General features: G+C 42.1%; 1 protein-coding gene across 11 annotated transcripts in view; it reads right to left on the bottom strand.

Moving 5' to 3' along the window:
• Positions 1–13,785, bottom strand: part of MYO9A (myosin IXA) — a 178,996-nt gene that overhangs the window by 27,878 nt on the left and 137,333 nt on the right. For all 11 annotated transcript variants that reach the window (XM_078621208.1, XM_078621230.1, XM_078621243.1 and 8 more), the window contains 5 exons: positions 4,915–4,995; positions 3,810–3,920; positions 2,460–2,582; positions 1,132–1,281; positions 215–294 (listed from right to left, as the gene is read on the bottom strand). In XM_078621208.1, the coding sequence (XP_078477334.1) occupies positions 215–294; positions 1,132–1,281; positions 2,460–2,582; positions 3,810–3,920; positions 4,915–4,995 (545 nt within the window). The remainder of the gene's footprint in view (positions 1–214; positions 295–1,131; positions 1,282–2,459; positions 2,583–3,809; positions 3,921–4,914; positions 4,996–13,785) is intronic.

The following is a 13,785-nucleotide window of genomic DNA, read 5'->3' as shown; positions in this document are numbered from 1 at the left end:
AACTTCATCACAGTTTGGAATGGACTTATTTGCTTTCACAAAAGAATGAAATACTCTCAAATGTACTTACTCGTCTGTGCATATTCGACATTGCCATGATTACTGTGAAGTGTACAGTCATAAGCATAGAATATTTTATTTCAGTGCAACATCTTTCTGGCGATATAATTTATTAATTAATATGCAATGATTTTATTTTGAGTGAAGCAAGTACCTTTTCCGGGCCACAAATCCACGACATGCTGCCTGCAAGCGGACAATCCTCCAGCACAACCTGTACCTCCGCCAACAAGCCTACAAAAACACACGTCACGAGAGCCAATCGCATTCGGTTCGGTGGCTAAAGGACCCACAACATCAACAATCATTGTATTCACATTTGCTGCACAAATTAATTCTCCAACATATAAAGTGACAAACTAAATTTTATAAAGGGAAAAGTGGATCGGAAATATCACAGGTTTTTATATATGTAATTAACTATTACCGAAACGAGAACGATGATTTGAAAACGTTTCATACACCAGTAATGCAACTGTTAGAGGCCTACTCTGCTTTTCTCCCTTGCACAAACCATTAAAAAAACTAAATTGGCTAAACGTTTCAATGCAGGATTCTCCTGAAAATATCTTGACAATTGGTGAGGATTGTCTGTATAAATAGAGAAGAAAGTGGTAGCAAATTCGCTGTTTGTTGCAGAGGTTCGCGGTATGAATCATCCGACAGTCCTGATTAATGCCGCAGGTGAACTTAATGTTAAATTACACGCCGTCCAGTTTACAAAGGATGTAAAAAAATCCCGTGATGTCATTCGACAAGAGCAGGCCATAGCGCACTGCATCATGGTCAAAATTCGACAAATTAGAAAAATGAGTAAATGCCTCAATTGGTACGACACAAAGCGGCATTCACCCCCCCCCGCACCGCTTTTGTGAAACTACCGCAGACTGTTCCTGCGTGACAGCCCCCTCGTGTCAGCCTTGCGCTAAGAGAATGGTGCAAATTGACTCCATTACATTTTGGCTGTTTTCTCTCCATGTAAGACAAAAGCAGCGGGGGGGGGGGGGGGGCAGGGGCATGAACCTCAATGGTGCTCGATTGCCCCGACAGCACCGAAGGGGACGCCCTCACCTGGATGGTGCTGGCCGCTTGGCGCGCGCGCAGGAACCGCCGGCGCTCTAGCGCGGCACGGAACCAGCCTTGGATGAGCGTGATGCGGCTCAGCACCGCAGTGTGCAGCGCCGCCGCCAGGGTCTGTCGCTCGCTCTCCTTCATGAACACCTGGGTGAGGCACAGCCACACATGAACAACTGCGCGAAGCACAGCCAGATACAAACACCTGCGCGGTACAGTCACACAGAGGCCACCAGAGGCCTCGCGATGCTCGACACAAGACGAGCGGGATGAGCCACACGACGGGGGTACTTCTACGATGTACTAATGATTTACGTGAAAAAGGCACTGCCCAGGAGAATGTTTGGCAAGGCTTTATCCATTCGTAAATCAAACTTCAAAAGAAATATTTTTCAAGGGGCTCTTGGCTAGTTCCCTCGAGCACATTCAGGGCTACGTGAGCAGCCGCCTGAGCAATGAGCTTCACATTCATAGCGAGAGAAACCTCATTGCCGAGTTTGTCAAAGCTGTGTAGGGCATTGTGATGTCTACTCAGTCTGAAAAACACATTTCTAAACGCACATTTATCTGATTATTCTGAGACGTTGAATCATTATGATGGGATGCAATCTGAAAGGACATATGGCTTGTGAAATACATGGCCGTGAAAAATATAACCACAAAATGGGTTTTAGTAAAGCAACGAAGCACAAAATGTACAAATTGCTCTTTAACCATAGCCTGACTATTGGGTATGACAGATGAATATATTAAAAGCACTTGATAATAACGGCAACGTACAGCTCATTTTCAATTCACTGCTGGATGATAGGATACCCATGTTATATGGTCATGGGGGTTTGTTTGCCCATACCTTAGCACACTTGCGAGTTAAGTTTGGTGAAGGGGAGGGGACCAATACTGGGTGAAATATCACTCACCACTGATGTTAACAGCCATGGCAAGGAGTGAAACTCATGCCGTTGTGTTCATAGCGCAGTGCGCTAACCACTACACTACCACTTTCTCCTGCGTGCCCGCTTCTCCCAACACTCGATGATGTTATAAAAAGGCAGCGTAAAATGAACGAGTTATTAAAATGAAGTAGATCATGGCACGCTTAAATTAATGTGGACCACAAAACATTTTATTTTATCATAATCATTTGACAGTTTCCTTGTTTAATAAATATTGTATGACCGTAGATGCAACCCAGTATTGGAGTATCTCCAAAGCCATGATGGTAATCTTGCCCTGAATCAAAACCTATTAAACTGAGAACCCAGAGAGACCAATAAAATAAACCAAGGATTTCAGTGGTATCCGCAACGCGTAAGTAAACAAACCTTCGCGTGGCCGATTTGAAAATTGCCGGGATTCAGCCTCATTGTGTTGAGGAAGTTGGTGATGTTCTCCTTGCTTTCCCCAGAGTTATGAGGCATGAGCACGTAGAAAACCTGTGCAAATTGCTACACAAAACCAAACATGTTCAGGGTGAATAGCGGAGATTATTAAGTCTATGTCGGTGGCCGAATAGGCTGGTAAAACACCGTCCGTTGTGCCACTTTGTACGAGGCCTGTAGTTTCATTCCCAAAGCCACGGAGTAAAGTAGTGAGACATTAGCGACATGCATCTCCTGGCGTACAGGCATTAATGAACCTCAAACAATAGTCAACAAATTAGGTACTTTGAGGCGCTAGTTTCAAATGCCACATCAAGAGCTACAAAACGAATGCATCATTAAATTGACCAAAACACACAAATAGCAACTCTTAAGTGGCTTGTTAAATATCAAACAGTAGATGTGTGCATTATCTGCACAAGACAAAGAGCCCCCCCCCCCCCCCCAATATCCTCATCAGAATGTAGGCGCAAGTGCCGTTAGCGAGCACCTATAAAGGCCGGCACGGCACACAAAGGGGTGGGTGGTCAACGCCATGCCTGGGCGCCTTAGCCTTCTCAATTTAGATTTTTACATATGGCACCAAGTACTAATTTGAGGCCGAGTCGACCTAGGAGAGGCCCAAGACCCGGTAAATTAATTGTCACTGGTGTTGGCCGTGTGCAGCGTGCTAATCGCTCCACCACCGCTCCCACATCTAAGACGGACCAAAAGAAACCAAAATTATGGCACAAGCTAATTCTGGGTGACAGAACACGGATTTATTCCCATCTCAGAGGTCCAGTTGGCAGAATATTTGCAGAAACATTTACCTATTGTCCGAGTCCAGATGATATATTGCCATTATATGAACAACATTTTAGTATTGATCAATTCCTATGTCACTTACTTACAACTGTTAAATCAGCACCAAATAATCTAATTGTCTCATTTAGGGTGGAGATAGGAACCGCTTCGCAATAACCTCACTATAGAAATCATGCATGCTGTCAGAATTATCAGACATAAGCTAGAAGTCGGTTGTTGGGAATATTTCACAATTCCCGTAACTAAACTGCTCACCTATTCAATAAATCAATTACTGGGACGTTAAAGGATATGTAACAGCAGTTCGTTTAAAGTAGCCTTATTTGCATATCCAACGTGACGACCGACAACTGGAGGCAGAGCTGCTTTGGGGCTCATGGAGCCCATTTCTTCTACGTGGTTGTGACAACAAGAAAACGGTAAGACGTGCAGGGAAAAACAGCTGGCAACTCACACGCAATGGATGAACCAGTAATCCGTCTTTACCTTGAAGCTGTAGCGGACGCTGTACCCGGCTTGCCGGATGCGCACAGTTTCAAGCATGCCCGTGTATCTCAGCTGCCTGAGCACCACCTTCTCATCAAACCTCAGAGGCATCTGGAGGTACGCACCGCACAGACACACACTCTCTGGGTTTAAACACCATCATAACCAATTAAACTGTTCACTATAAACTACTTTTTTTTCATCCGGTAAGGCCCCACTGAGCTATATATCTTTTTTTCAGAAGCTACCTGGCCACGAATGATAGCTCAACCAAGTGGCTTATATTGAAATTCATAGCAGCGAAATACTCTAAACGCATGTTTCTAAATGTGCAGGGAAAACCCGGAGGACCCAGAGAAACATCCACACAACCACGGGGAGAACATGCAATCTCCAAGCGAGGTAGTTAACATCTCGCCATTGAGATATTAATTACCAGGCGTGATTATGAAGGCATGATGAAAAAGTTTTAAAATACCATGAATCTGCTAATTATTTATGAACAAGAGATTTAACATAAGCCTAAACCGACATCACAGAAATCTTGACTTAAAGCTTTCATGACTGCAGGAATTCATATTCTTTTGGTCTTTCGGTAAAGCCACGTAGATAGATTCAAAGAAAATAACAAAATACGTGACTTTACCAAAAGACCCAAAAAATAGGCATCACAGAATTGTGTTGTTTCTAACATTAACTCAATGTAAACACGATATAATTCCTGACAATTTACATCGCTTCCTTGGTTGCTTTTCAAATGTCATACAAATTAAAGATTCCCTGTTAACTCCAAATGTGCAAATCTCCTTAGAAACACAGTTTTGTAGCCATAACAAAAAGTTGTGCCCAGTGAACATAACATGTAAATGTACCGTAACAAAATACATATATATAACACACATGGCGTGTACACTACCTGTTACGTAACATTAAAAACATACATTCTGTTAGAATCGCCGCTAACTAAAACAAACCATTTGCCAACATGGAAATCTGTTTTTGCTTGGATGATTAATGGGCCCTGAAAACGCACAGCGGCGCTCTCGGCCACGGATGGCCGCGCCAAGAACAGCAATCGGCGCGCGCTTGCCACCAGCTCCCTCACCTTGTCGGCGTTGGAGCGGATGCACCTGATGAAGAACGGATCCGCATGGTCGAGCGTCTCCATCAGCTTGTTGAGGGACGTCTGCACACGCGAACACAAGCCATCGATGGCCACACGGGGTTAACGTTTTTTGATGCGCTGCAGGGCCACGCACGTGGTGTGCACGTTATGCTAAACACACAGACAAAGAGAGATGTTAAAACAAGTTCAGAATGGATTGTAAAACGAATATACAGCTTTAGTTATTATACACAAGTTTAATTTATGAAGCGGTAACCCACCCCAAGATTCTAGACTACTTCACTGTAACTCAATGAAAACTCCGATGGTCTGTGCTGTTTAGGGGAGCGAGTTTCCCTCAGATCATCGATGCAACACATGACCTGTCATCTCAACAGCCCCTGTATCTCTGGGCTGTCCCACAATACTACATCAATGCTTGCCATGATGTGGTACTGAATTCGATGGAAATGCTTATGGGAGGCCTTCATCCAGCAGTGGATCAATCATGGCTGCTTTTTTCCCCATTTCTCTCCTTACGATGGCTAAAATCATATCCAGTTTAAGGTGGAACATTTCCGTGCTTTTTGCACAGCTTTACACTTTTAATGGCCACCTAAAATCAATCCTCAATGTACACGTTTGAAACCCGTCGAGATGCAATCTCAGACTAGATTAATTGTACCATCTTTCTTTAATTAAATCTTGCTAAAACTGAGATCCTTCAAATTCATAAAAGGTTTGAAGCTTTCGTGACTGCAGGAATCCATACTCTTTGGTTCTTTCAGTAAAGTCACGTAGTTAGAAATAAAATAAAACAAATCACGACGCTTCGATCGCAACACAAGCGGTCGTCATCAGTTTCTAACTACGTGACTTTACCGAAAGAACCAAAGAGTATTCATAAAAGGTCTGTCCGATATAAAGTCTCCATGTCAAGTGTGTATCTCCGAAAAACCACGGGCTTCCTTTTACCCCCCACCACATATTCCAGCTCTCGAAGCCCTCTCACCTGCACCTGAGTAACATCGCACGCATATGTTCCTGAACAACTGCATCTTACTCTTCCACAGTGTCCCACAGTCCCTCATTTCTAGGTGACAGATGATTCATAATGTCGATGCAAGATTCCTCACCCATGTGTGGAAGCATAAACCCTCGTTAATTCAACACACATGGGGCTATGGCTTTACCGAATTATCCAATATTGAGAATTATGTACAATGGTACTAATCTTCTCCCGGCCTTTCTCGATGTTGTAAAAGGTGATTTCTTTTATTTAAAACTCTTCACACACCATACGCATTGGCACACCTGCATCAATTCTACCCAAAACTTTGGATTTGTCTCGCAGACTAAGGGATTTATACTTCAGTCCCTTTCCATTACTTATTGATGTAGGTGTAGATGACATTTCTGAGAGGGTTTGCTTGCACAGAGTGCACAAACAAGGTCAAGTCCAAAGCGACAGGTCTGCACTAATGCTCACCATGCGTGCTGCCACTAAACATGAGTTATTGTTGTGATCGTGGCGCGCGGCTCCACGTGCATGCCGAAATTGGACCATTCGGTAAGGCAATTCAGCTCATGGTGAAATACTAATACTGTATATAGGCCTAAAACACAGCTGTGCCGAATAATCCCCAATTACGAATGATGAAATGCTGAAATAACAAGCTTTTACTGTAATTATATCATGCTCTTCCTGTATTATGATCATTAGCACTGGCTTCATGTCACGTCTCAGATTCACTTCAAGATTGCAGTGGCAGTTTTCAGGATTCATGGCATTGCCCCTCCTGGCTTATCTCGCCTATCGCACCCTGCTCTCTGGCACGTCATCTCCGCTCCTAAAACAAATGCCTCCTCCACCACCTCCTCCCCCTCCTCCTCCTCCTCCTCTCAAAGCCGTTTATCCTCTAGCTTATGCTTGCTATTCATTTGGCGTGTAAATATGTAGAATATTTTTCTATAAACATTACTCTCCATGATTACAAATTTATATAAGTGCATACAGGTTTCCCTAGCTTTATGTGGGTTCGGTTTGTGCGTGGTTAGCTGTATGCTGAACCTCTGTCACACTTAATTTAGGAGCTTTCGTGACTGCAGGAATCCTCTTTGTGCCGATGTGTGTCCTCTCTCTGTGTGCCGTTGTGATGTCTGTCTGCTTGTATGTATGTCTATAGTTTTCTAGTTAGATTTTTTGTTGCTATTTCTTTTATACCTGATGATGATTGCTTGTGTTGCAATCGAAACGTCGTAATATGTTATTTTAATTTATTATTTTATTTTTAGACGTGACTTAACCAAAAAGAACCAAAGAATAACTCTGTCACACTGTACATAGCCAACTGCGTGAATTGGAGGTGTGAGGAATGTCAAAGCGAGGAGGTGCGATGTTTGGGTCTCGAATGAGGTGTTTATTATTCTGGACATCCGTGTTGTTCCACTCTGTCTGTCACCGTTCTTCTGGATCTAGATGACATTTTATGATGGTGACAGGACGATCCCAAAAGGGAGATCGGGAGTTGAAGTGGTGGCGAGCAACGTTGTTGAGGTATTTGTTGATGTGTAGGTTACCGTTGGCAAGAAAAACATAAAAACTTCTTTGCAGTGTGTACGTCTCTGTGGATATTTGGTGGCAGATTGTTCACTGGAACAGGGAGCCAGGGGATTGGTGTGGGTTTCATTGTGTCAGTAATGATGCGCAATAGGTTATTTAATTTTGCATCTTGCAGTATTGTGCACGAGGGTAGTGCACAATACTATACCACTGAGTAGATCCCTCAATGCAATTTGATTTCACTCATATGCAGCTATGCGGTCGGACACGGGGCAACATTGTGTGTACTTTATGTACTGTATGCGCTAACCGGCAACTGTCCCGTGCGGTTTCACTTTATTTGCCCTTTTCTATGGAATGCATTTACTACATTAAGTGAGGGAAACCTGTATACATTTTATATGTTAAAAGCACGGGGTTAAAATCACTTCATATTTTCTTCACTCTTTTACACTTATATTTCATAAACTGTGTATGAGGGAAATGCATCGGCTACTTACCACTAGTTTGTAATAAAGGTAGGGTTTTTCATATGGTAGACCAAGTTTAAAATGTTTTTTTTACACCATAAACAGGGGATAACATACATCAATAAATGATCATTATGGCGGTTCCCCGGGGTACCAAATAATACAAAATGTCCGAGGCAATTAAATACTTTATTTCTGGGACACTATTTTTTCCAGGGGGGTGTACTTCACTCCGCGACTGGGGTGCCAATCAATCCGAAATCAGTGCCACACTCCGCGATGTCAGCAAACATGACCATAAAAATCCGTTATCGAAAATTTCAACTTTGAACAGTGCATCGTGCACAGCTCGTCGAGATGAGTCGATTGCCACATCGCCGACCATCAACAGACTAAAAATGACTGCATCACGGACATGATGCGAGAACCGGGGTACCATGGAACCCCGGGGTACCGCCATAAGGTTAAAATGCTGCAACAACGAATGCTTCCTGTTAAACCAGGCATTCAGTGAGACTATTAAAACAGCGACCCATCTCAATCAATATAAATTGATAGCGTTTTAATATATAATTATTTGTGATTTGAATATATTCATGTTTATTCTGGGGACTGTCAGAAGACCTGAAAAACCAGGTCTGCTCCACGAGAGCTCTTGTAGCATGCCTTGTTGAGGTGTGGCGTGAAAAAAAACCACCCACAGACATCACAGAACTCGCAATGAATCATGAAGCCAGTGGCAATGCTCTCCACTCTGGGATCACATTCCCTCCTTGGGGTTTTCAGCACTGTAAACCTACCCCCCATTATCAAATTAAAGTTTCATCTTATCACCTCCACCATTACATTATAGGAGATGCCATGAAAGCTGCCTTACTAAAACTTGTATGCGGCAATAAATTAAAACATTCAATAAATTTACTCGTCTTCCTATCTGCAACCTGCATTGACTACAAACACTTTCTTTGCTTTGAAAATTACGAGTGAGCTGCTACCACTCCCATTTCAGACCAAATATCTACGAACCTTGTCCTACTCACTCGTCCACCCCACCCTCTCTCTCAGCCACCCATAGATCTCCACACAATGCGCGGCCAATTTTCGCCTACCATTTCTATGGTCAGCAGTGGCCTCTAGCTTGCTACAAACATTTTCATTTGCTTCAAAGTGGAAGGCTGCTCACTTCTCTATTGCATGTTTTTTTTTATATATATAAACCTTTCTTAACGAGATTTCCTTCTAATAGGCCTTTTAATAAACATATAAAGAATGCGACAATATCTTCAAACTCTACTACCAATAATGGTGTAATGATTCATTAACCCCCTCAGACCCTGATTTAATAATCGCCCAGATTCAACACATTTTCACGAATTGGAGTACCTCAGTGGTGTCCAATACACCAAGCATAGTGATCTATTTTGGTGGATCTCTCAACTGGCTCTGAAATCCACAAGCAAGCTATGACCAATAATTACCACGATAAAGCAGAGACGTAAAGTACTCAATCCATAGATTTGGTATACGTTACTATGTTACTCATGTATTACTTCTTAGTCAGGCATTTCTATTTGCCATCGGCTCGAAATAAAATTAATGTAGGATTATGTGTTTGTTTAGATTTTTTCTGAGATCCATACAAATTATTGTGCGGTCCATGTACAGGCCACTGCTGTCGTAGTTTGATTGAAGATTATACCGTTTTAATATTGTGGAAGCAGTAGTCTCTCGTAGCTGCAATTACATAAAAACGTTGACTCTTACACAAGCAATTAAAAGCGTGTACACGAATATGAAGTGAACCTTTGATGATTCGATCACTGAACTGTAACCAAACTACTTGCATTCCTGCTGATTGTAGTGATTTGCAGATTCGACCAATTTAAGTGTAACATATTTTTGGAACATCAGATCGTCTGTATATATATTTTTAAGGTAGTATTAATTTAAAGTTCACAACTGTCATTCTTTTTCAGTTTGTGTTTATGCGCCACTGCATATGCAGTGCGATTTAAAAATGATGCATTGTATACTATGTGGAAAAAACTCATCATGGTTGATGAATATTTAGTACCGAGTTCAACTATTTTGCCCTGCCTCATGCTATAAATTTCCCTGCAGGTAGTGGTTGGAGGACATAGAGATTTAACTCGTCTTTGTACGACAGTAACTGACTTCAAGGTAATCATTTCATTATCCTTTGCATTATCAAATTCAACATTTAATGACATCAAGTAAGGCTGGCCACATTCCACAGTTTCTCCCATCATATTTGACACTGATATTCTCAGCCATAGTAAACCCATTCATCTGCTTGATACAATAATCTCGTCTATTGCAATGGCTATCTCACTTATCTGGCTAAAGAGGCATTGAAGCAGCTTTACTTTTCTGTGCCAAAACCCTCCTTTGACTTCAAACAATTCTCCCTAATGTACAACACAAATTTGGCCAAAGTTGGAATACTGCTGCCATATCTGGTGTGGAGCACCCATTTCCTTCCTTTGCTGCGCTCGATAGACTTCAACATGAAAGCAGTCACACTGATTTATCATTCAGCGCTCAATGATTTACTGCAGTCGCTCGCTCACCAACATCACTCTTCTATCCCCACTGCCATGGTCACCGCTTTTGTAATATTCACTCATTGATTCCTACACCCGGGTCGAGGACTTGGGTCGACTAGACGGAGCATTTCCTCTCACCACCACACTGCAGGTCACAGCACTTCTGCTTCTGCTTCTTCACTGGCACTGCTCGACTTTGGAATTCCCTCCCATTGTTTCTCTTTTCCCAAGTTCTTAAAACAACCTTGGTCGCGTTAAGAAATGTATTAACTCTAACATCTGTTACATTTGTAAGAGTGCTATTTGTTGCTGGCCAATTGCTGTTGATGGCTTTAAGGCATGTGCTAAGAAACTATTATGTAAATAAATAAGTGAAGAACATTATTTAGTTATACAATATTAACTTCAATACAACTAAAGTAGATTTCTCTATAATGTTAAGCTCTAAAATCTCAAATTTAGTTATGCAATATACATGCAAGGTCAACAGTTATGCAGATAACTAATTGCTTATGAAGGGTAGGTCATTAGTTAAACATACTGTAATGAAAATCTAAAGCATTTTGAAATGCCATACAATGCACAATATAAAAAAAACATTACCTAAATATAAAGCACACTCTTTGAAAGCATAACTTCTGTAAAAGCAACTCTCCCTTTTAACTTTTATGGTACGCTGCCTAGAAAAATATATAATACTGCACTGAGCCTACATGAAATGTTTGTTCAATCTAGCAAAAAAAACGTGAAGCTAATGTGGTTAAATATTTAAGCGAGAAGCATCTATTATTAGCAGTGAACAGAGCTCACAAGGCCTCAATTCCGCCAGCCGCTATGGTCTGGGGACCCATCACTGGGCATGTGTTTCCCGCTGCTCACACGCCCGGGGAAGGGCAGCCTTCAGGAAATGGCTCCGTGTGAACACGTGCTTCCTTGCTCACAGCCAGACCACACAACACCTTGCGCGCACGCTTTGCCCCTCCCCCCTCCCCGATAACCCAGCGACAAGAGGCAGGGTATAACTTACGTGTGACGGGACACACAATGCCATTTGGATTTAATATTAAGGACGGATTTATGAGCATCTTAGGATGCTGGATTCAATGAAAACACACAAATATTGGGCTTTTAATGATGTTTTAATGCAAGCAAAGAACTAATGAGGTTTAATATGCGGTATTTGAATTCTAACGGTCTATTTCTTCATTGCAATTTATTTGCCAGATGATGCTAAATGATCGCATTCACCACAATGCCACTAAAATATTACTTCACCAAATCATGATCCCAAAACTGTGGAAAATCATTAAATTAACAGAAGGGATAATCTACGCAAGATTAATACATCACATTTAAGCTCTTGAGAGTGTTTACTTTTCTCTTACAATCAGGTTCCTCCAGTGAGTTTAAATCCTTATTCCAAATAAATTGCAAGGTCACTTTCAGTCTTCTATAAACACATGGCCTTGTCCCTGCTTAACTTATCAACCTTATCTCTCCTTACTCCTCCCTCTGTCTGCCTTCCGGGATCAACCACTGTTATTGCTGCTGTCAAATGAACATCTGCCCCTGTGGGAGGGTCAGTCGTATTCCTCAGCCATCATCTCTGTATGGAATCCCTCTGCCGGGACCTCTGGTCCAACTCATTGCTGCTGTTGCCCAATTACCCTTGATATGATCTCGTTAAATCTCGGAACTTTAGGAGGCTTTATAGCCTGGTTGGTGTTTGGATCAGCGACTGCCAGTGCAAGACCGTTGCTGCAGGCGCATGGCTGTGATGTACCAGCAGATGGCAGCACAGTAATGGCTGTGGTCTCCAGATAGATTTGGTCCTGGTCAAAGGGTTGAGTGTCTCTGGATTAAACCGGTTTGCGCACTTGCTTTTCATCCCCTTGTACGCACTTTCATCCCACATTCCAAACACGTATTCGTAGATTTGGACAAGCATCCCAATGCAGGACCCTCCTGAAAAGTCTTGAGACTCTGAGAAGCTTTGCAGGATAACTAAATGGCATTATTATTAAATGGTAATATTAACAAAACAAAACCTGTTAACCTCCTCTGCCTACAAATAACAATCCCCTTGGAGGCTGCCCACAAATGCTTGTGTAGTGTATATATATTTCTTCCACACGGTAAATGTGGATTTTTCAACCCACAAGTTATAACCTCTATCTTGCCCCTTGATATCCTATATACGGCACACACTCCCCGTCATACCCGGAGCCATGCTCCACAGTGAATGCTGGTAAATCTCTCAATTGTAATTGTCATGTAAATGATTACGAATGATTATTGCGTATCTAACGTCATATCTTCCCTATTAAAACTAGGTGAAATATTGATATCAACCATTGCTCATTATTTTAAAACGATACCCTTTATTTAGACACGAAAGCCTCACTAAATCTGCTCTTACAGGACCGGCCCTGCATTTGGGATGTTTGGTCAATTTAACTCATGACTGTGTGATTTATGGGAAGAAACCGGAGTGTCCAATTAAACCCAAAGACAAGTGGATAACACTTAAAGCTTCATGTTTCTTGATTAACCAAACATTTGCTGTACTGTCATTGAATGGCCACTTTGCAGCCAAGTGAGTTTGAAAGTTTTACAATCCTGCATCATCCCACAATGACTGCTCAGGTACAGGCACAATAAGCCTCTGCACCCATCTCAGGCACTATATAAATTAAAGTAAAATAGTGTAGCCTAAGATTTATCGTTACAATGTGCGCACTATACGAGAATGGTAAGAGCTGCTTATTTCACTCTTTACTATTTTAAAATTAACAAAGAAAAAGCTCCCCAAGACACAAACTTCACATTGCAAATCAGGCAATAGAAAGTGTTACCAAAGAAGCCATCAACCAAACGTTTTGTTTTCCAAAAGACAAGGCATGTGACTGTGCAAGCCCCCAAAGCGGGCGCACGCAGGTACAGTCAGTGTGGGGAATCTCGCTTCTGAGTGAGGTGCACCCCCTGTACCCGTGTGTGTACACTGACAAAGGGGAAGCCCTCTGGGTGCACGTGCATATGTTAGTGTGCCAAGCGAGTGTACGCGGCTACCCTTGGCGTCCGCATGTATGTGTACCACTCGGTACGAACATCTGTTAACCATCAGACATTTCAAAACATGTTTCGAACTTGTACCGGTTGTGCATTTATAATAAAATTTGATTTTCAAATACTAAACGTCTTAAAACACAATATGGGTGCTTTGCATTACTTGACATTACATAATAAAATGTAGATGTACCTAGCGCACTAG

This window comes from Lampetra planeri, chromosome 3, assembly GCF_965212315.1.
Source record: "Lampetra planeri chromosome 3, kcLamPlan1.2.h2, whole genome shotgun sequence".
Taxonomy (NCBI): Eukaryota; Metazoa; Chordata; class Hyperoartia; order Petromyzontiformes; family Petromyzontidae; genus Lampetra; species Lampetra planeri.
Note: the sequence above shows the minus strand (reverse complement) of the source record. Positions and strands in the feature narration are given on the sequence as shown.